Source organism: Molothrus ater, chromosome 4 (assembly GCF_012460135.2).
Source record: "Molothrus ater isolate BHLD 08-10-18 breed brown headed cowbird chromosome 4, BPBGC_Mater_1.1, whole genome shotgun sequence".
In the NCBI taxonomy this organism is placed as follows: Eukaryota; Metazoa; Chordata; class Aves; order Passeriformes; family Icteridae; genus Molothrus; species Molothrus ater.
This window is the reverse complement of record NC_050481.2, coordinates 40,278,259-40,302,236: the sequence shown is the minus strand read 5'-3', so window position 1 is coordinate 40,302,236 and position 23,978 is coordinate 40,278,259. Positions and strand designations below refer to the sequence as shown.

The 23,978-nt window shown below is 38.2% G+C and overlaps 1 protein-coding gene across 1 annotated transcript; it reads right to left on the bottom strand.

The window, feature by feature from the left end:
• Positions 1-766: 766 nt before the first annotated feature.
• On the bottom strand, positions 767-23,973 carry TRAPPC11 (trafficking protein particle complex subunit 11). Its single transcript, XM_036382408.1, has 29 exons — positions 23,627-23,973; positions 22,496-22,665; positions 22,000-22,070; positions 21,039-21,153; positions 18,634-18,733; positions 17,834-17,907; positions 17,513-17,609; positions 16,545-16,678; positions 16,073-16,220; positions 15,542-15,635; positions 15,071-15,150; positions 14,899-14,977; positions 14,765-14,819; positions 13,669-13,814; positions 12,571-12,632; positions 12,337-12,469; positions 11,618-11,748; positions 10,975-11,130; positions 10,295-10,482; positions 9,945-10,093; positions 8,211-8,332; positions 7,465-7,584; positions 7,038-7,103; positions 6,782-6,938; positions 5,090-5,198; positions 4,747-4,838; positions 3,750-3,883; positions 3,194-3,361; positions 767-1,723 (listed from the first exon to the last, which is right to left on the bottom strand). Exons 1-29 carry the CDS (start codon positions 23,831-23,833, stop codon positions 1,679-1,681), a joined length of 3,402 nt encoding a protein of 1,133 aa, XP_036238301.1. The 5' UTR covers positions 23,834-23,973; the 3' UTR covers positions 767-1,678.
• Between the last annotated feature and the right edge of the window lie 5 nt (positions 23,974-23,978).

The window sequence follows — 23,978 nt, the reverse complement described above, 5'->3', positions numbered from 1 at the left end:
TACAAAACAAGAAAGGATTCCCTCTGCAGATGAAAGAACAGGAATTGTGACTATGGCAAAGTAGCAAGCTTTTGCCACGGTCTGGGATATGCCTGCATTCCTGTTTTTTCCATATTATTCTTACTACTCACAATTTTAAGTACGAATGTATTTACACAATTCCCTTAAGACTTCAACATTATTGTAACCATGAAAACATTTTATGTCATCCCCTTTCTCAAAGGGAGAAAAACCACTCTTAGGACTGTTTTGAGGGTGGGGGAAGGCACCCAATTCTCCACCAAACACTTACACTACTTGCATCAACATGTCTTTCAAGAAGAAGTAACAAGAGGTGCCAGCATTGCTGCAACCTGAGTGATTACTTAAGAGAAAAAATATCTGGAAAAGAAATACATTTTCCACTCTAAAAAAAAAACCAAAAACAAAAGAGAGAGAAAGATAAGATACCTATTCCATGACTGCCGCTTAGTTCAGTACATTTAAGCAAAGAATAAGGAAGGTTTAATTTGTTCTTCCCAGCACAGTTTGTCAATCAGTCTTCTGATCCCCATCTATACATTGGAAAAACCTTCATAATACAACTACCTCTGCACTCCATGGAAAAACAGTATATCCTCACACATAATTTTTCAGGACTTCACTCATGCTTTCCTTCAAGTATCCCAGCTGTTCTTTTGGACCTCAATGCCACAGATGGATGTATCAGTCCACAAGTGAGATCAGAGTTACAAAAAAACTGTGAAAGTAATGCAGTTAGGGACAGTTTCAGAAGTACTCTGTCACAAGCAGTTTATTAGAACTTCACTTTGACAATAAATAAGGTATTTCCAAGCAATCAAAATGTAATTATTTAGAAAGTTAAACAATGCAAATTTTCACAATGCAATTTTTTATATATACATATTTTACTGTACTTTACACACCACTTCATCCAGAGCTGTACAACAGTAGGATGTTTATTTTTTAAATTCACACAGCAGGAGCATATCAAGAGATGTCTTTAATCTGGAAACTGTGTAGAAGTAACCCCAAACCACACCAGCTCCAGGTTGGATAGTCCAACTGGTAGGACCAAATCTCTGTTCTTTAGACTAGCTGCTGAATTCAAAATTGGATGTATGGCTTACCTAGGAGAAATAGTGCCTTTTGAGAGCTATGGTTTTAAAGGACTAGTAGGCTGCTCCATTGCAACAGTAAGATGTAGCCATTTGTAATTTACAGTGCTACTGCACAACCTGCTCTGTCTTCAACACAAGTGGCACAGGACAAACTTCTGTAAAAAATGATAATTTTTTTTTTAGTAGTAAATACAAACTTTGCACTTTGCACTGTTAACTGTGAAAACATCTTTCAGGTTTGGTCAAATGAATTAGCATTTCTTAAATATTCAAGACATTTAATATGCCTCAATAACACTTTTAAGAGTTTGACATTCAAAATTAACTTCAAAAGAATGCTCCCGTTAAATAAAGCACCAAGATTTCCCCACGTGTTTATTCCTTAAAGAAAGTCTATGAAACACTAGCTTTTTTTTAAACATTAGTTCTGCTAAGAGTTGTAATTTCAAAATAAAATTTAATTCTTATGGTTTGATCAAAGCCTTGTTTCCAAAGTGAGTTTTACATATTCTGTGCAACATCCCATTTCTTTAAGTGCAGAGGTACAGGTCTCAAAGTTATGCAGCTGCAATCGAGTTGTCATCTGCTTGACGACCCTGAGGCTTTAAGAAAATAAAGACAGAGAATTAAAAAAAAACGAAAACAAAACAAGCCACCCAAACAAACTTCCCTCAAGAATCCAAACCCAACCAAAAAACCCACACCCAGGCAAAAATGATAGACTACTAGGAAATTAACTCTGCAACACACTGTGTTGTCAATGTAGCTCTGGTACCCAAGTGTAGCATTAAGCTTATCCTACTCCTAAAGGTTTCCAACAGTGGCACAAACACACAGGACATCCAAATGAAATTTCAGTTTGGCCCCTGGAGGCCTCAGCTCCTCAGTTGCCCTGGTAAATGCCTTCTCCACACACATGTGCACAGCTTAGACAAGGCCTGGCTGATCAGAGCTCTGAGCATTAATGCAGTATAGAAAGCTGATAATTATTAATGTGTAAAACAGGAATTAGACTAACAGTTTCTTGGAGAAATTTTAAGCAACATCACTAGAGATAGAAGAGAGCAAGGAAGAAGTTCTAAAGATGAAAAGGCATCCTTACAATAGGGTTTTCTGATGTTCTGATAACTCCCAAAAGCAAGCAAAACCAAAGAATTCTGAAGCTTGAGAGTCCACAGGAGTTTTATGAACACCACGCTTTTAAGAAAAAATGCCTCTTCTATTTTCTTAGGAGGACACCCTGACAACCAATCTTGAAGAGCCAGTAACTGTCAGCACACTCGAAAAGTAAGTTCTGCCTATCTCTTTTGATTAAAACAAAACTGAAATAACACCAGGCCAGTCTCCTAGAAACATGATTACATATTTCTGAACAAGTCCATCTCAAATCTTATAGAAAAGTCTTTGGGCTCCTTGCTTGTAAAGAGTCTAAATAAAAAGTGAACAAAATATTCTGGAGACAGCAGCAGTGGGATGAGAAAGCACTGTTGTGGGCAAATGGATTTAGATGATTCTTAAAAAGTAAAAAGATCCGTTTCTCATGGCATGATTGAACTGTCTTCAGAGTTATACCACTTATGAAAAATAAAAATTCTAGACTGATTCACTGACAGAATGTGTTTTTAGAAGTTATTTAGGGATGTGTGGGATGCTACAGTGTCTCTGAACTTAGTCATATGGGTTGCTCAATCACTTTTTTCAGTAGTGCTATGAATCATGGTATTAAAAGTATTTGGTAACTTAGCTCCCTCTACTATGCTCAAAATAGAGGCAATTTTAAAACTCCTTTTACAGAATCAGACACGGAACAGAACATCAGGGACATGTCAAGCACATGCAGTTCATTCACCTAGTGGTAACCAAATACATACTGCACTGAAACAGATTTCCTAAAGATTTTGGCTGACAACACCAATGCACAAGATTTTTCAAAGCAAGTGACCCTGTTACAAGCTGGACATTTTAGCCTGCTTAGAGACACTCAGCTTTGAACACAGCTGGGGTGGCTGTCCCCAGAATGTGAGCAGCCCCAAGGGGAGCCTTGAAACACAAGTGACTCCTCCCAGCCTTACCTTTACAAAAATGTGTGTTGGTATGAACCGCCTGAGCAGCTGGTTGGTGAAGTTAGGGAATCTCAGCAGGTTAACGTGCAGAGAAGGTAACTGCTGATAGCCAGCCATCAGGGGATAGAAGTTATACAGCATCTCCTGCTGAGAGCCAGGAAGGATCCGGAGCCGGATCTTAACAAAAGAAGAAAAGAAAACCACAACCTTAGGTAAGTTCTGTGTTCGAAAGCTCTGCCTATTTTCTATTTATGCACTGGTTACTTTCTGAAGCTGGAAAGAATGCAACTCATTTCCAATTCTAGTTGAAGTATTGCTTCTATACCAAAACAATATGTTACCCATGAATGACATGACAAACAGCTCCTAGAGAGGCTTCCATCTAGCCCAAAATGGAATCTGCATTCATATATTCTTCCAGACAGAATTTACCATACTTTAAACATCTAAAAAACAATGATTTTTTCCTCTCTGTACCTCAGAGGTAAGATTAGAGTAAGTCTAATCAATATATTCATCACTACCAGATAAACCAGCAGGATCAGTGGATATGACAATTCTGTACCTGTTTAAGGCCAGAGAACATGAAGGCATCACTGGGTTCCACGGACACCTCCACATCCTGGACTAAATTGGTTTTATTTTGCAGGTGATACCTCACAGGTAAGGACTCTCGGACTCGACCAAATGATGGCAGATCTTTGGAAAGAAAGTAACTTATCTCAAACACAAAACACATCTTCAAGTTCCACTCAAAAAAAAAAGTGCATCGCAAAAAGCGGTGAAAGATTCAGAAAAAAAGATACAAGAACTAGGCACCTAAAGTCCTTCTGATGAGATTTTTTAGAAACAGAGTAAACAACAGAATACAGCTTCATTAGAGTTTTTCAGTGCTATGTTTCAACATCTAGTAACAAACCTCCCAGCTGCTAACACTGCCCAGGAAAAATAACTAGGAAGTCACTTCCATTGCTGCTGACTATTTTCAGCTTACCAAAATCTAATCAGATACTGTCAGGAAGCTCCTTCAAAGTGTAACAGGATAAGAGGATAGTGGAAGAATCTCAGTACAAATGAGAACAAGCTGAGGAAAGCATTGAAATGATGTGTGTTTGGTGGGCATTTCAATCTCCCTCTGTTCTTGTGCAGGTGAAGTGCTACAAAAGAAAAATTTCACCTGCCAACAAGCGTCTCCAGCTCTCCAGTCTGTTTCTTCCTGGGATGCACCCAGAATGTGGGTGGATGGAACAACTGTTGCCATAGGCATCTAGAGAAACCTACTGGGAAGGCAGTATCAGCAGAGCGAACTCCAGTCTCTGGGCTGCCACATAACACATGTTGAGTATTATATCAGCTCCATTGACAGCTTTTAGGAGAACACATTTGTGCAACTACCTACCTCCTCTTCCCTTCAAGGGGAAAGAAGAGCAAGCCTTGAGCTTCTCTAGCTCCATAATATTCAGCACCACTTTTCTGTATTTTGCTACAGTAAATTGAAGCTCTGGGTGCTGTCAGTATTTGAAATTCTAATTAGGACACATATGTTGCCAAATTAATATTACCTGCATTAACATGGAGGGGAATGCTCTCTACAATCACATGTGGCAGAGTGATGACTGTGTTAACAACAGGGACACTTTCCACAGGTGAACTTCTGCAGGAAAAAGTCAAATGCAGACCATGTTGAATATTACACTACATAAACTATCAAGTAAGTATACAAATTAAGTAGTAATTAGTAGGTCCAAAGTCTAAACAGTGCTTGTTACAGGAAAATACAGAACTTTTTTGTTCATTTTTTGCACTCCTCCTCACTCCCAAAAAAACCCAAACCCAACATCTTGCTATCATTCCTAAAACCAAATCAGCTTACTTCTCTCCTTATCAAGGTCAAGAGATGCTTACCTCTTCCAGGAAATGATATAACATCCAGTTGCCACTCCACTAGCATTAGTAACTGGAGGACATCGAAGGCAAAAGCACTCACTGGCACTCTCACCTGTCTGTAAAACAACTATCAGCAAGATTTTGTTTAAAATCAAAGCATAATAACAGCCTAAGCCACCAAGCCTAGAAATGCAATATGACACAAACACAAGCATTCAGCCAGAAAGGCCTTTCAAGTGCTTTGCAAATATACCTACATAATGTATAGATCCAATAGATTGGGAAGTATTCTAATACATGAAAGAGTAACATATACAAATATATGTCACTTTACTTCATGAACAGCATCATAATATCTTTAATGTGCACACAGAATGAATCATTGCAAATTTAGAGTTCATAAACACACAGAAAAAGCAAAGTAATGTCAATTCAAATCCTACACTTCTACAGCAGATTCCAAGACATCAGCATAAGACGCCTCTGATGCTTGAAAATTAAAATGAACATGGACATATCCCCTCTCCCTCTGAAATGGATGAGGGCAGGGGAAGAGAAGGAATACAAGAAAAATCTACTGGCTTTTCAGTGAAACTGAATTCTCACTTTTCTTCTTTTCTTTTTTTCTCCACTCAAATAAACTAAAAAAAGAGAGTGCCTTTACATGTAGAGAGTGATTTTTAAAAAGTAATAAGAAAATAGGTTTTGGTCTTTCAAAATTTATCATTAATATTTAAAAAAACCCATCAACCAAAAGATGGACAGCTGAACAGTTGATACCCACAGGGTTCCCATGTCCTGGCACTTAGCTCTCTCTGAACATCAGCCAGAAGCCACGAAGCACAAAGTGCCAGAGCTGAAGATGAAATATCATAGTTTGAAGAGTAAAGGATCTGGGAAGTAATTGTTTTTTTCCAGGCAATCCTTGAATCAACAGATCAAGTAGAGCCTTGCAAGTCCTTGATTACATGAGTGGACAGCTGTCCCACATGGCAGCCACCCAGAATACCTCATTGCTTCCACAGTTTTGACAGAAGACATAATTCACATCTCTGATGCCACAAATGCAAAGAAGGTGTTTTGTTGGAAGATGTTGGATCAGCTCTACTTTTAAGTACTCCACTTATTTAACTTCAAAGCTAACACCCTGCAGTTTTCATGGCTGAGATCGTTAAGATAACTTTTTAAAATGCAAATAATAAGTTACTAAACTGTGGTAATATTAAAAACAATTTGGCTACTACCAGTTGTTCTTTATAACCTACCCTTTCTAGCTTCACATTTTTCAGTTTTGTGATAGTAATCATGGACTTGGATCATTGACCTGTGGATACTGCCTCTATCACATGGTAAAGTGCATTCCAGAAAGTATATATGGCCCAGAAACACTGGAAATATTGAGTATCTTTGGATACAGATATCTAAGAAGTTGCATCTCAGAAGTATTTCAGGTTCAGCTTCCCCTCATGTCTATTATAATCAGAATTTTTTTTTACCATCCATCATCTAAGTCTATTTAATTGACCTAGTGAAGTAGAACTAAATTCTAAAGCATGCTGCTGTCCAAGTTGTATTCTGGCAAGCAACTAGAGCAGCTTTCTTCCACTTACAATTCAATAAACAAACATTATTTAAAGTGTCCCCCTTTATTACTCCAAATTTATGCAAAAAGTATCCTCCTGATAGAGAACATACTCTAAGGAAACTTACCATTCTCCACATAAGATTCCAGTTGATCTACTGGGGTCATGGAAGTTGACAGCTGCAACTTGCTTGTTACAATAGTGAGAGGCCAAGGAGAGGCACTCAGGATGTCTGTCATCAGCAGAAATGGTATATCTGCAAATACTCTGTCCAAGTGCTCCAGCTGTAGAGACACACACAAGCTCTGACTATTTCTAACTAAACAGGGTATGACTCCAAAGTGCTGTGATTCCAAAACATGAACAACTTTTCAAACACATACCTTTGTGGAGACAAATTTGACAGCAACATCAAAAGGAAATACTGTGTCTATGGTTACAGTTTCATCCTTTAGAGGCAACAAAAAAGATGGGAAGAAGAGAGGAAAAAAGTTATAGTCAACTTAAGGCCTGGCTACTGATGTCAAAGATTATATTAATATAAAGTTACTTTTAATTGTTATTTTAATCAGTCCTCCCCAAGGAAGAATGTATCGTTAAAGATATTTATGAACAAATATAGAAAACTTTTCTTCTGCTAATCGCTATAGAACTGCTCATGCTAAAAAGGGCTACCATACTGCTGACTTAGCATTTATTCTATCTCCTGGAAAGGTTTCTAAGATACTCAAATTTACAGCTTGTAGAATATTTCTAGTATTTCACAAATTTATCTGGATAAAATGCAAATAGTGCATCTTTAAAACCTACCCGGTGACACCTGCAGAGGATTTCTTTGCCCTCAACAACAGTGTTGATTAAGTAAGAAATGTAAAACAGAAACATTCTTGCACCAACTGTTCCACAACGGATGTATATTGGTTTTTCCAGCTGCAATATAAAGGAGACTGTGTGAGCTATAGCTAAACTACATTAATTAGGGCTAGAGCTGTCCAAAAGTTGTTAATCATCTGACTTAGTCCAACAGGGCAACAGTAGAATGGGCATTATTTTGACCATAATGTATCTCCTAGAATGCACAATCTGGATCATGCAGTAAATGTTTTTAACCAGAGCAGCGCACAGTCTGTTACTTAACAATATAAAAAAGGACCATAACTGTGTAATACATGACATAACCGACTTCTAACTAACTAGTCACAACTTCAGTTTAGTACATATTTGGTCCTCTACCATCCTGAGTCACACTTGCTGCCCATTATCTACTGTCCATTAAGCAGTACATTTCATTAGCAGTTGAAGTTAGCCTCCTTATTTCATATCTCCCAGCTGTATACTCAAACCCAGAACATACCCTATTCTCCAATTTAGTCCAAAAGATGGTCTCATTAAAAGAATACTAAACTACATCTAAACAGTAGGCAAAATATGCCATAAGCATTTCATTTATTGGTTCAGATACCAGAAAGTAAACTGAAGTCTGTCTAAGGGAGTCTTTTATCAGTGGGTCCCTATTTTCTTGAGTGTGATAGAGAAGTAAGGTTTTAAGCCTTGACCTTTTCCCCTGGTTGCAAGTCTCCTACAGGGATATCAGGAAGCAGTGCAGGAAAAGAGTCATCACATGCATCTGTTCCATGAAGAGTCACCTGAGTTTTCTGAGTCAGGTTAGCATCTTGCCCTAGGATTAAAAACAGTCTTCATATCCACACGGCCTTACATCACTAAAGCATGAAAACAATAACTAAAACTAAAAAAAAAAAAAAAAAAAAAACCTAAAAAAAAAAAAAAAAAAAAAAAACCAAAACCAAAAAAACAAAACTCTAAAAGCAATGCATGAGGCATTAACACAGTTCATTTTGTCAAGAGAATCTTTCAAATCAGCAGAAGATTGATTTGACAACACCTCAAAATTTTCCAAGTTTTAGAAGCATTTGTACCCTTGCAAGTTTATTGTTACATCTCTTTGGGCTAGGAAAAAAAAATCTCAAAAATCAGAAATTATATCTAGATATTCCCTACCATCTATATAATACAACAGGATTATGTGATCCAAGTTTTTCTTGATATTCTATAATGAAGTAGAAAGGAAGTTTTACTTTTCTGTGATTCTTTTGTTTTCAAGAACATGGTTTAATAATTTCACATATTTTAAAAAACTTTCTTTCAAGTCAGCGTTGAAAGTACATAAAAAGAAATGTATAGATGTTAAATGACACCATTCTTCAGTCAGAGCTTAACTAGAATAATGGCATTACTGCAATTACATGGCATAATTTTCAAAGTAAAACAAGCCACATCTTGCCAAAGAGTTACTACTGTGGAAAATACATCACCTTCCCTATAAGTGAAATGTCAGATTTCAATTGTTCTTTTAATGCAATCAGCAAACCCACACTGACCTTGCATATCCCATTTAAAGAGATTAGATCAAGCAAGGGAAAAAAAAAAACCTAAGAAAAACAAAGACCATCTATTAAACAGTGTTTTAGGAGCCAAGCCCAAAGATCCAATTAAACAAGTTTCAAGAATATCCAGTGACTTTAATGAACCATACAACTCTACAGAAAACTCTATTTCAGAATACACAGAATGTATGGCATCCTATATTCTAGTGACTGAAAAAATACTTTTGTCTTTTAGGATAATTGCTACAAAGATGAATACTGAGTATAACATTTGGGCTTCACACACTGAAAACTGTCAGCAATATCTACATAGAGATAGCTAGGACTCAGACATACAATATATGCATTTTTTTCCTTTGCTTTCTAAGAAATACTGCTTCAGTGCTCCACTCTTCCCCAAATTTCAAGTGGTTTAAAAACCAAACCATGTTGTCCAGGGCAGGGAAAAACAAAAAACCAGGGTGGGTGTGAGAGAAAACCCACAAAGTCTATAGTTAGAAAACAGTCATCTAGCACTGTCTAGTGCTTTCAGCTCAGCAAGGAAAAGATCTCTGTCTGGGGAAAAGAAAACTTTAGTTACAAGCAAACGGAATAAAAAGTCAGAAAAGAATAGAAAAGCTTTCATGTTTTCTTTCAAACTTCTAACGATTTATATTCTGAAAATACCCATGTAAGCACCACAGAAAAGCAGTGGTTAAAATAATCAGAACTGAATGAGTCTGTTAGCTGCTGTTCTTACCACTGGTATTTCATCATTCCCAACTTTCACTTTGGTTTGGCTTTTAATTACTGCAAGACAACAGTTCACTGTATTTCTCTGCACTGCATCCACAAAAAGGAGTCAATTACGAGACTGTTGAATTAAAAGAAAATAACCCCAAATACCTGGTTTTAAACCTGCTGTAAGCTTGACATCTTTGGCCACTGTCTCCTCATGTGACTGGACTGTCACAATCAAACAATACATTTCATTAGTCAGGGCAGGAGGTTCATGACGGAGCTGAACAGAAATGTTCGGCACTCTAGAAATAATCCTTTGAGAGAAAGACTCAGTTATTGTATCTTTCTTAAATAACTTGTTTTTAAGCCTAGTTTAAAGGAGGCTAAAACACCCTGTTGTATAAAAGTTCCCACAACTGATGGCCTATTAAATTAAGAGGTGTGAGACTCCTGAAAAACAACATGATGGGAACAACTCAATAAAAAAAGACCGGTCTGGAACCCCAGTTACTCACATAGTGCTGGCCTGAATTGTCAAGGTGTCCCAGTGCACCTCATTGTCTGGAAGCTTAGGTCTTCTCTTGAAGGACCGTGCTGCCTGCAGTGCTTCCTGAGAGGAGGAAGCATCTCCCCCTCCTCCTCGCCAGTTCAGAACCACACAGCGGCCAGATTCACTTCCCAGGATCAAATCCACAGATGTGATCTGACAGACAAATTTAAACACCTATTGGTGAGTTTTCTGATCACCTGTTGTAGGAATGTAGTTTTCCAACATAGACAGACATCATAAATACATGTACCATCAAAAAGCTTCTGACAGCTTGGAGACTGAGGACCTCACCACCCCAGGATTTCATTTAATGAAACAGCAGTGGAAAAAGTATCTGTGTTCAGGTGCAAGCAGTGTAATAAGTTGCAATTTCCTACCCTCCCATAGTACTATACCACCACTCACACTTTAAGTATTGCACATATTTTAAAAAATGATAAAATTTTCTTGAAACAATTCTTCAGTTTTTGTGGTTTTCTTCATGTTTTGTAATTGTCAATAGTTTCACTCACTTTTGATACTCAGTTTCAAGAATTCAGACATTCAGAACTGCAAAACTTTTTAACTGGCGCTAGATTAGGGGCACATTGTAGTTTGAGTTCATTGTATGTAACAGTAAGAAAGGTACAAAACAAAAGGACAAACCTCAATCTTCTTTCCTACATCTTCAGTTTTTGCAACAAATTTGAAAGAGAACTTTCTTGTTTTGCCAGGCACTAAGCACATTGTTCCTTGTGATGACTGTTCTAGAATATCACTTTTCTGATAGGCTTCTTCTACAACACAGTATTGGTTGTAATCCTACAATGGAGAAGCGGGGAAAAAAGTTGATACATTCATTCAGAAGACATCTTTAGAGAGTAAAGGCAATGTAGCAAATATTAAAGCTCTGTGTCACTGGATCAAACTGTATGGGTTTTTCTGACTTTTCACAAGATCAAAGTTAAACTCGCTAGTAATTACACTGCAATTCTTTGACACCAGATATCCATTATATTAATATAGCTTAATGAATCAGAAGAAATAAGACATTAAAATGATCCCTCTGAAACTTTAGCAAGCTTCCTTAAAAAGCCTAGATTTGACAGATGAACTAACCAGTTTTATTCTAGTATCAATATATTTGTCAAAAGCAACAGATAATGCATTAAAAACCCAGACACCTTTCAGCTTAAGCATTAACATAATTTTAGGCAAAACCAATTTTTTTAATGTTTAAAAGCAATAGAATGTTATTCCATTCTTATTATCAGTTTCTATCGCTAGGTCAGACATAGAACATAGGTACCTGATTATTGAAACTGATGCAGAGCTTAGAAAACCTGATAGGATGAGGACAATCAGCTCTCAAGTACACATCAAACTGCACAGGAACATCAACATGAAAACTAGGAGCAAGAAATTTTGCTTTGCACTGTACTGGAATTAAAAAAGAAAATAAAAAGGAAAAGCAAAAAGAAACAAGAAGGAGACGTTAAACAAACTATAACATTAAATTCCAAAAGCACACTCCTGAAATGACTGTGGCAAGAATTGTTCTGTGTACACTCTTACAACTCTGTTTTGCAAGGACAAATCTGGCAACTAACACTGCCACAGAAAGGCATTTTTCAGCACTTGGCCAAAACCTTTGGACAGGAGAGGAGATGCAGATGTCCAGCAGAAAACAGATAGTCCTGTACACTTGGATGTCATGCATGCCCCCTGTTCAATGGCAAGTATTACTTTGCACACACTCTGCCCTCTTTCCTCAGAATCCTACTTCACATGACACCTGAATATCAGAAGTCTTTCAAAAAACAAGGAATTCTTTAGTAATCCATATCAGGGATAAGGGATGCCCAACTTCTCTCATTATTTCTTATCTTGTTGATTTAGACAAGGAACAGAGCAACGCTGGAACACTGTTGTTAGTTTTAATACATCCTTCATATTTTCATCCTAATTAGTTATTTTCAAGGTGTAATCCAAATTTATGATCTGGTATAAATTTGCTTTCTTACTTACCAAATGGTATAAAATCTTGGACTTCTATTGTAAAAATGTTACTGCCTGCCAAGGAAACACGGTCAGCCCACAATTTCTGTGATGCTTTCACAGCAGCAGAATCACAATCGGGTTCAGGATCAGGGCTTTCATTCTATATGCAGGCAAAGGATTGCAAAGAACAACAAAAGAAGGTTACAGACACTGACCACTCCTAGCATTATTTGAAAGGGTAATAGGAGTTCTGCCACTTACCATCAGAACTTTGATGAGATTTTTTTCTATTCGGGATTTCTGATCTTCTTTAAGAGTAGATGCTAATAAAGAGAACAAAACAAAGATTACAAGACAGAAGCAAGGGTCTCTACTTTTCTCTTAACAGTAAATCTTACCCTCAGATTGCATCATTCAAACAACACATTCCAGGGGAAAAAAAATTCTAACATTCATCTACCATAACAAAGGACATTCCCATTTTAAATGTTTCATCTTACTTTCACTGGAACCAAGTAAAATATTTTTTATTATATACGCATTTTGCAATTTATTGGAGCAAAGCCTCAGAATAATAATGCTTATACCTCCTAGTTGTTTATGTTTAAAAACAGAAGAAAGCATAGACAAGTCTAGAACTCCAAAGAGGCCAGCTCAGATAATACTGAAAAAACCAACTACAGTGGGTGACAGGAAGAAACAAGGACTACTTAAAATAAGCATTCTTTTCTTGAAGAAAGGTGGTTTTGCATCATTTTCTATTCTTCAATACAAAGCAGCATAGCCTGGCTAGCTCTAAGAAGATGCAAAGCCATTTTTACCACACCTGCACTAGTAGTGGTATTAGCAATTTAGGGCCCCAAAGGATTATTTCTGCATTGTCAAGGAGCAGGCATTACACAGACCATAGTGCTTGCATTTTTACTGTGGAGCCACCCTATGTCACATTTTTCCCCAAAAACATCCCACATACATATTTCATTAGCAGAGTTCTAGAAAGAGTCTTGGAGAAGCATATTTGGGATATTAAAGTCCAGAAAATTGTGTTAGGTTTGTTACTAGAAAAAACATTTTTCTCTTTTAGCTGTACTACTGTTCTTTGCCAAAGCTCAGAAGTTCCTGTTACATTATTTGAACAGTCTCAAATGAAGCTCTGCATCTCAGATATCCTAACACAGTCTATTTGAATGCAATGAATTTTATATATGAAGAAAGACAACTCAACTCCCAGTGCAGCACAGAAAGTAGTGAAAATCCAGCACAAGTACACAGTTATTTTGTAGTCAAATAATTTGAAGTACTGTAAGCACTGTGTCTGACAACGATTTGCCATATTTCAAAATATTCAAAGAAGAATACCTCTGCCCAGTAGCTCTAAAGAGTATGTGATATAATCTTTCAGCTGGGCCATCAGATATGAACATTTGAGTGCTGTTGTCAGTATGGAGGTGAGGAGGGTCCACCATCCTTCGCTGCGATAATCACACATAACATAATCCAACAGCCTGCAACACAACAAGGTTGAGAGGAAACAAGTCATGCTCACCAATATTTTTTAGAAGCATGCATTTTTTTGGTATCATTAATACAAAATTCATTTTCACTAATACAAATGCTAGATTAAAGTATACTGTTTATACAAGGCAATGATTTGTCAAAACCAGCATGAAACTATGATAAAGAAACATTTAATCCCTGAATTTTCTATCTCTAGATAGAAATATTTTCACAAGACAACTCATCTGTCTTCACACAAAGAACTAGCAAAACAGCAACTGGACAGAATTGCCTTAGTCCAAGAGAAGAAGAAATTCAATGTTCCTTAAGCCAAGATGTTTCTTTTCTTCCCTATCTCCTATCTCCCTTCAAGGGTTTCAAAGGTCCACAACATATGCATCAATCTTTATCAGGCAAAACCACACACCTTAATATGTTCCTAATACTGACCACTGTTTGCTGTTACTAGCAAAAAAGTAATTTTTTTAACTCTTCTCAGCTATTTAAGACAAGAATTTCTGCCTACTTCAGAAAAATCTACCTAACATAAACAAAAAATGCTTGTTCATAGAACAATCAGGCTTGACACAAATTGATCTGCTTCTCCTAGCCTATCTTCTCTTCCATGTAAACTCCAGTCACCTACTAACATGCAAATACATCTCTCCTACTTCAAACAGGACAGACAGACAGCACTCAATCAGTGAGCTAGAAATACATAATTTGCCCAATATGGCTAATTCCCACAACAGCTCAGAGCAGGAAGTTTTTATGCTGACTCATCTGTTTTAGTTTCTTTAATATAAGTGGGGTTCATAGACTCAATAGCTTGTGCTTCAATCACAACCAGATTCAAGGAGCATTTCATACAAGCTTCCAACATTATTCCACAGCCATAAAACATGGGGTCTCAGTGAGAAGGCAGCACATAAAAGAAGCAATCATGAATGATACTCACTTCAAAGCTTTGGCATAATCTTTAGCATAGTAATATTCTTCTCCCATTTGAACCACTGAAAAAAAAATCCAGATCACTACTGAAAGTCTTTGCAAAATTAAATTTAAAAAATGCATCTGATTATCTATACTCACTCAAATGACTTTTCATTCTTGGACATTTGTACTTCTTGAATTGTGCGACAGCATTACTCAACAAAGTGATTATTAGCTCCTAGTGGATAAAACCATTGCCAATATCATTACATATGCAAACATTAGGGTCATGTTAAAACAACAGATTTTTTTTTTAAAGAATAAAACTTACTGAGTGAAGAACATTTTTCTCTTTTAGCTGTAGGGATAAAATCCCCATCTTCTCCTTTTCAGGGTCAGAAAGATCAAAGCCTGCATAAGACAATGAAAAAACCCATGAAACCAGAATTCTGTCCAGACCGAAAGGGAACAATTTATACCATAAGCAATATGCAATTTATACCATAAGCAATATGCAATTTATACCATAAGCAATATGCAAGCTTCAACTCAAACACATTCACACATTCTATTACCTCACATGCAGCTATATCTCCCTAGAAGGGAAATTCTAGAACAAAACTATCTTTCCCCATGCTTTTAAGAATCTGCCAAAAATCAGCAAATTACAGTCAAACCACCTAGTCTTTATACTGCACATTTTAACATTTAAAGTGTGTATGTTAAGACAATTTAGTCCTTTTCTAATCTGATCTCAAATAAGGATTCAAGCTCCTATTTCTGGAGCAGTAGAGAAACATACTCAATATTCCTTGCCGCCATGGTCTTTGCCCATAGAAGTCAAGCACTCCAGTTTGTGTTTCCAGGGGATCCGGATTGGGATATGGCACAGAGGACTGGAAATTCAAATATAGCAATTAAAAGGGTTTCTGTTTCATCTTCTGCCAGATAAGTGTTAGAAAAATATTAAAACAATACCCCCCCATATCCTAGTACCAATGCTCTTGTTTCTCTGCTTCCTGTCAGTCACCAGACACAGTGCACATATAAATATACTGGAAAAACAAAGTCAGTTCTCAAGTATCCAGAGATACAAAAGTATATTTAAAAAAAATTTAAAAACATGTCAGAATTATTTGTAAATAAATAAATACTGATGTATTTGTCCTGGGACATTACAAATATATGTAATGTTAACAAGCATCACAAAGACACATATCCTTTCCTAGGATTTCATTTACACATATTACAGATTGTTCCACTTCTATTTAAGACTACATTAGGGATTTCACTATCTGGTTAATTACAAAGCATTTTCCCCCTCCCAACTTACATCATGGTTACATAGCATACTTGCTAGTTGTTTCCGTTCCTGTGCATAGTAGGCTGCCTGCTGGTAATAGAAACCTGGATTCTGAGTTTGAATTGCTGTCAATCCCAGCTTAATTGCTTCATCAAACAAGTCACCAAAGGCCTGAAACCTGTTAAAAAAAAACAAAACATTCATAACCGAGATTGTGTATAGAACAGCAATATGAACCGAAAAGTACCCTACAAATAAAAGTTCTGGTTACTCAAGACACATGATATTTCTCTGAACTTTTGCATCTAAGTTCTATGGCTGCATTTGTTCATATTCTGTTCATTCAAAGAGAAAAGCAGTCAATGATCAATGCAAAACAGAACAACAGTGTATTTTATGTTCTTGTGTATCTCTTAGAGAACTAAAAATTGATATCTTGTCTAGACAAGTAAATCTTTTGAAGTTCACTGTTTGTCTAAAACACTACTAAGCAAAAACATACTGTTTAGACATCCAGGCAGCATGCTCAAAAGCCAGTTCTGCACTTCCTATTTTTTTCTTGCATAGGTCAATATGCTTCCTGAACTGTGCAATAGCATCCAGTGGAGTGTTATGTTGAAAACAGAGGCGACAGATCTAGGAAAAGATAAAAGTAAAATGAAAAACCACTGTTAGGCTGCTAAGGCTTAGCACTCAACCCCACCAGTCCCCCAAGCTAATTCTACATAATTCTGAAGAGCAAAAATTGCATAAAAAATAAAGGAAGAAAAGTTCATGGTTTACATCTGTAAACCATAATGTATTACACCTGAAACTGTGTGGTTCTCTATTTCATCTAATACTATTTATCATCCCCTTCTTGCCCAAGACATCAACATAAGAGTGCATAACTCACTGCCAAATATAACAAGGAACTTCAGAGCCTCTAGAAAGACCAAAGATTATTTTGAAGCCTGCAGTCCACAAATGGAATTTGATGGAATACAACTCCAAGATTCTTGTAAGTGGTGGGATAGTTTTGCTTTACCTAAAAGCCTTCAAAATACCACAAAAGTATGGACTGATTCTTAGAGAGTCACTTTCTTCCCCCTAACAAGCAATGACTGAACTAAATTGGCCTAAGCTTTGGAAGAAGACAAAAATATTCAAGGAACAAGCAGCCCTGGTGTTCATTCTCCTTGCATAGAATGAGAGAGCCTGGTCTTTCAGAAGATTGCATCTCAAATGAACTTAAATCCTTCAAAATAATCCCCAACTTCAGCTAAGGATCTTTCTTTTGTGTGGAATTCAGAAGCCTCTGCAAGTCTGAGCATAGTTGGTGCTCCAATGAAAACTCTTTCTAATCCATCTCTGTAAAAGCAATATAAAACTGAACTTTACAACTTTTCCCCATTAAACTTTTTTCTTTTAAGTGCATCAACTTTTTTCTTTTAAGTAACAGTTGTCAGAGACTAGAAGTACAGTTGTTACCTTGTAATTTATAAATCCTGCCATGGTCTTGATTTCCAGCATGTTTGTTTCATGAGCCCTCAATTCATGCACAAGATTATATGCAGTTCTGTAATTCCTAAGCAGGAATAATTAAGAGATAAATCACACATGATAATAAAGTTCTAGAACAGGACTACCAACAATGAAAAACAGCCTTCCAACCAGAGCATTCTTCCCAGTGAAGAACTTGCCCCTTACATACATGTTTAAAGAATTTTGCATTCAGGAAAATATTTGTCAGTTTATGGCTTAGCAGCAATTTGGGGTAGAGAGGGTGGGGGAAGATAACATGAGTCTTACTTGAGAGCATTCTGTGTATCCTGTTTCAGCTCACTGAAGAAGGCTATTTTGAACTGGTGTCTAACGAACAAAAGCTGCAAAACACAACCAGTGTACATCATTCACAAACATCCAAACATACCTTGTTACCTACAAAGAGATACAAGTGGTAACTTCAGAGGTTAACAAAATACAGCACTTGACTTGAAAAAGTGAATGTGCAACTATTTCCTAATAGTTCTGTCTATAGTTCACCATGACACAGCAGTGATCTTTCAATAGATTTAATCTATTCAAAGCCTGTTACCCTGGCACAAGGGAGAGGCTTTACACCACCCCAAAATCTCTATGCCAACAGAACTGATTGTGGTTTGGAGCTCACCACTTGGATTCCAGCTTCTAAGAGAGCAAAGCTGGCAATCACAACAGAACATAATGTGTCTGAGTAGATTTGAAAAGCAAAAGTTAAAAACTGAAATCAAGTGAAATCAAGTGAATCAACTCTGAGTACAAAATATCTAAGGGAAACACATCCCACAACTTAAGATACTACACTCAAATATGTTAAACCATGTAGATAAATGAGAAGTTTTTCTTTTTTTAATCTGAGGACTTAATTTTGCCCTGCAGCTCTTCTGAGGAAGATGTGAGAAAGACAAATATAAGAACAAAACCAATCAAAATAAAAGTTTAAACTGTAGAAAATAGGACATCTCAAAAATGGTAGGGAAGAATAAAAACGTTTAAATAACAAACATTTATTTTCATGTTTTAACATGCAAAATAGCTTGCACAGTATTTCAAAAATAGGGTAACGTTACCTGGTGAGTGGTTTTGTTCAAGAACTCCTTATGAGATTTAACTCTTCTTATTTCTGTATAATAGTAAGTCTGTGCATGCTCATAGAAAGCATTTTCCAACCTGCAACAAAGTTGCTCATAAGTGTCACAAAGTTTCTCCCACATACAAAGAAATTCTTAAGTTCTTCAAAATAAGTTACTTTTAATCATGTTTATCTTAGTGTTGGCAAAGGACCTTGTGGTATTACTAAACTCCCCTAAGTTACCACACAGGATAACAGTCTGCAGACAAAAATCTTTCACAAAAAGGGTAGTAATAAGTAGAACAAGTAAGTTGAGAGCTTTATATGCAACTTCTTATACAACAAATTTTAGTATTTATTTTAAGATAGTCTCAGGATAAGCTGTTCTGATTTTGCAAGGTAATTGAAAGATGAGAGATGCCCTTAAGTCAAAACAAGAAAATCCTGCTGAGGCTCACAGAGTACGTCTGGAGTGCATCTGTTTGCTGGACTGTGGGGGAAGGAGTGAAAGGAAAAAACAGCAGTAAATAAAATTTTGAGGGTACAGACTAGGTATCATCATTCTGTCCAAACATCAACAGCTACCTCAGTTGCAGAGGTAACAATGAAACTTGTCAGCAAGAGAAATGGCCCACGGCAACTCACAGGGGGAGAGGACAAAGAGGACAAACACACCAAATGCAACATGAGAGTGAGGAGGACCTAAGGAGCATATATTGTAAGGAGTAAAATCAACTAGAACAAGATCAAAATCTAGGAGAGGACTACATGCAACAGCACTGACACATGCAGGAAATAAAGGCTGAAGTACCAGTTCTGTTACTATAATCTCAATTTAGCACTGAAAAAAATATGAAAAACTAGAAGTAATGGTTACTTTGTTTTGATCAATTCCAGTGGCAGTTTGTGAGCAGCACAGATACAATAGCAGCATTAATTTATGTTGAGAATTATACTGTTTATATATAAAATATGAGGGTGAGAGCAAAGTTAACCTCAGACTGTGATCCCTCTTCTCCCTGAGAATACATGGAAAAATTAGAACTAATTATTGTAAAACATGATTATGTTAGTTTGAGCCCTTCTTTTTAGAGCTACACAAAAGTGTCTACCTTTCCTCAATTTGCTTTTGAAAGGCCTTCCTAAATTATTTGAAGTTGTAGTCCATGTAAATATTGAAACAGAAGGCACATGAAATGTAGAAAATGACAAAGAGATAATATTTGCAACCAGATAGATGACACTTTACATAAACAGAAGGAAAGAGCTACATGGCCAGGGAGTGGAAGTGGGGGAAAAACCAAAAGCCTGTTAAGAGATAAACCTAAAAACATATTTGTGTGGAAAATAATTTCAAACCAGCAGGGCCAAAACCACTGTAGAAGTAGAAAAGGCCACTTGGGATATCTACAAATATTTCTTTAAAAGCAACATCTCTGGCTGTCATTACTCAACCACACATAGAAATGAAATTGTGTGGAATTCATCAGAATAACATAAAGAATTCCAGCAAACAGGTAAAACATTCACTGCTGGTCTACAATCAGTGCCACATAGCATTCATCTCAACCTATGATCTCTCAAATTCTCCTTTAGAATAATGGAATTGTTTAGATTGGAAAAGACCTTTAAGATCATCAAATGTAACTGTCAACCTGTTACCAAGTCCAGCACTAAGCCCTTCCTACTGTCCCTAAGCACAATATACATGCCTTTTAAATACACCTTCAATGGTGACTCAGCCTCTTCTCTAGGCATCTTGTTCCAATGCTTGATAACCCCTTTGGTGAAGAAATTTTTTACCTAATATCCAATCTAAATCTCCCCTGAAGCAACTTAAGCCATTTCTTCTCATCCTACAGCTTGAAGGGAAGCCCTGGAGATGAGACCAAGCCCATCCTACTGTCCAGTACAGCCTCCTTTCAGGGAGGTGTAGAAAGCAACAAGGTCTTCCCCAAGCCTCCTTTTCTCCAGGCTACAGACCCCCAGTTCCCTCAGCTGCTCCTCAGAAGGCTTTTGCTCCTGACCTTCACCAGCTCTGTTGCCCTTCATTGGACACACTCTGGCACCTCAATGTCTTTCTTGCACTGAGGTGCCCAGAACTGGACACTGCATGGATTTCCATCATCTCCACTGAGCCAGCAGAATGAAGGGCCTCACTAGCACACCAATAGTCCAACACTTGCATGCTGACCTCAGGCTTATTTCCAGTGAAACTGGTTTTATCCCTTTCCCACTTTAAGCCTAGTTTAAAGCCCCTTCAGTAAGCTCTGCTAACTCTTGTGTGCAGATCTTTCTTCCCCTTTGAGACAAGTGCTCCCAATCTGCTGCCAGCAGGCCAGGTGCCCTGTAAGCCATCCCACATTCTGCAAACAGAGCAAGACAGGGGTTTACAACACTTACCTTATAATATAGCCAACAAGATGATCAGTGTGGGGAAGCACAAAGAGTGATTTTCCAGAAAGGTCACAAGCATTACACAAAGCTGCAGCCCTCTCTGATGCAATGACATCTTCTCCTAGTGAAGTCAAGGAAAGCACAAGTAAGAGGTATGTGGTGCTGCAATGTCAAACCAGTTCTAAAAGCTTAAAGGTCAGGTTATGAACCTTAGGTAGACCAAAAGGTCTAAACAGTACTGAAAAATCTAATAAAGAAAAAACCAAGAGCACATTCTTTCTTATTTCTTTCAGAGTACTATGTGCTTCATCCAGCAGAACACATGCAGAAACCTCCTAGCAGTTTTTAGCAAAAAATTACGAGTCCGATGTAAGTTTTTCATCTCTCACAGAATTAAATATCCCATGTCTTGAGAAATACAATAGCATCCAGGAAAGACAAACACATACAGGAGGTAGAGCAAAAAAACAAGAAATGGTTTGCCAGACACTAGAAAGCACACAGTAGCTCTACAGAAGTGCATCACATTTCACAGTTCCATGTAGCTCCAAGATTTTATTGGTTAAAACCAAGTTAAGATGAAAGACCTCTGTAGGTACCAAATACTCTTCCTGTAAGTTCTCAATGCTTTTACTGCTTTTCCTGATCTCAAGCAATGTTTAAAATGCAACTTGCTTACAAGAAGGCAGGTCAGATGTATTACCATAGAAGCCATCTCTGATACTGTGTATCAAAAAATGCACTTGGATTTAAGTGGAACAAGTTAGCGATAAAAGTGTCAAATGTTTAGGGCCAACTGTCCGGAATGCTCTATTTATCTTACACCTTGCTGCAGTCACAGTGCATTTACTAAATGTAGATGACATCAGATGAAGAACCACAGATTATGTGACAAACCAAAGTCAGCTCAGTCCACTGGGCTTTCTGAAAAATGAGAACTCCACAACTGTGCATAGTTTTCAAGTACCTGGAGGCAATGGTGTTTTTTTCTGAATCAAAACCACAGCAACTTTGGTATTTCTTCCTTGCAAACTCTGCCTAAAATAAAGACAACATAGCACAGTATCAAGGTTTCACTTCTTATTTCTGAATAAACAGGAAAAAAAAATCAGTCTAGATAGAAGCACCGGAAGAATGCTACAAAGGTGAAAAAGCCAAACAACACAATATGCTCCATCATTCAGAAAATGCTGTCTTCCTTCTTCTGGGACAGAACAATTGTGCTGAATTTAGCAAGAAAAATTTCAGGGGCTGTTTTTACATAAGTAAAATAAGTAATGGTTTTACAAATAAACCATTAAAAAGTTCTTTCTTTTGAGTTGTATATTAAAAAGCAAAGTTCAAGTTCCCCTTAATTTATGTTTAAGAAAAAAAAGTGTATGTTCTAGAATGCAAACAGATTCTGCAATTCACACTTACATTAGCTTGCAGTACATTATGAAGCAAGTGAAAAAAAAATCTACCTGACAATTTCAACTCGAGTAGCACACTCCAGCTGTTTTTCCTTCCACTGTGGCTCATCCCAGTCCAGTTCATAGAATACCACCACAAGTGCTGGAACCAAATTCAGATGTTTGTTCATCCAACCAGTCTTCAGGATTCCTTTTGGAATATACCACTCATAGGATGTCCTCTGAAAATATTGAGAATATTGAAGCAAGCCACAAAACCCATTTTCAATCATTTATAGCAGGAGAAAGGGCATATCCTCGACATTCTTGCTACTTAATATGTTTGTCATCTTGCCTTTGCTTCCTATTAAGCCATATCCCTCAGTAGCTCAGGCATCAGGGCCTGGTGCCTGAGATATTAGCAGCAAAGAACAACAGATTCCAGGAAGGCTGGAGAAGAGGGTCAAGTTTAGGAGCAAGTCTCATACACTGCCATGTATGAGAATATAGGCTAGTATGAAATACTAGGCTCAGTTGAAAACAGAGGTCTCAAAACAGTGCAAGGACACACCAGTTTAGAGTCCTTGTCTTTGCCAGCATCATGGAATTATGTAGTTTTATAACAGTTAAACTCATTGACATCGCAAAGCAGAAAGAATAGCAGAGATATTCTTTCTGCTGTGTTCCACTCAGTTAAAGTGAAATGTTTAGTAAAAAAAAGCTTTAGAAGTTAGGTTAGGGGTTTTTTCAGAATACATTAAGTGTCTAGTTCCTCCAGAGTTAAATTTTGGGTTTCATCAAATCTCAAACTTTACAAAGCACCTTAACGCTATGTACAGGAGCAGCAAGTACTTTAAAAAGTAAACCATACGGGCTTTCTCTGCTTCTGGCTCATGAGCCAAGGCACCCCTGGGCTTCCTATGCACCCACAGCGCTCCATCACAACGCTCTCGGCTTCCCCTTCGCCCTCACAATTCCCCTGCCTTGAAGCTCCCACACTTCCCTCCAACATCGGGGGCAGAGGCAGCCGAGGGCCGGCAGAGCGCGGTGCCAGCGGGCGGCAGCCCAGGCGGAGCGGAGCACGGCCCTTCCCCGCCGGGAGCCGCCGAGTCCCGCACCGCCGCTCCCGGAGCCCGTCGGAGCAGCGGGCCGGCAGGGAGCCCGCCGGGGCAGGGCGCAGCCGGGGCCGGCGCCGCTCGCTACCTTCGTCCGGCACTTGGGGTACTCGTGGTCGCCGGGCAGCACTTTGAAGGAGATGGGGACGCGGTCGGCTCTACGGTTGGCGCAGAAGGCGTCCCACACGGCGCGGTGCACGGCGTTGTACACCACGTCCAGGCCTGTGAGGGTGACGAACGCCATGGGTCGGCAGCACAGCTCCACCGGGAAGTCCCAGTGAGACGGAGGGGTCATCCTGCGCCCGGGACGGCGGCCTGCGAGGCAGCAGGGACGGCGGCGGGAGGGCGGCCCAGGCCGGCCACAAGAGCGCCCCGCTGTCCCGGGCCCGCGCTCCCCGTAGCGCCGCTCACTGCGGCGGGATGGAGCCGGGAAGCGCCAG

Bases quoted from the DNA above. Each gene is read 5' to 3' on its own strand.
- TRAPPC11 (XM_036382408.1), bottom strand. From the start codon at position 23,833: ATGACCCCTCCGTCTCACTGGGACTTCCCGGTGGAGCTGTGCTGCCGA. The intron at 22,071-22,495 runs GTAGATTTTTTT...TCTTTATTTTAG, and splicing joins ACTCGAGTTGAAATTGTCAG to GCAGAGTTTGCAAGGAAGAA. The intron at 3,362-3,749 runs GTACAGAATTGT...TCTTTTGTTAAG, and splicing joins TGTTCTCTGGCCTTAAACAG to ATCCGGCTCCGGATCCTTCC.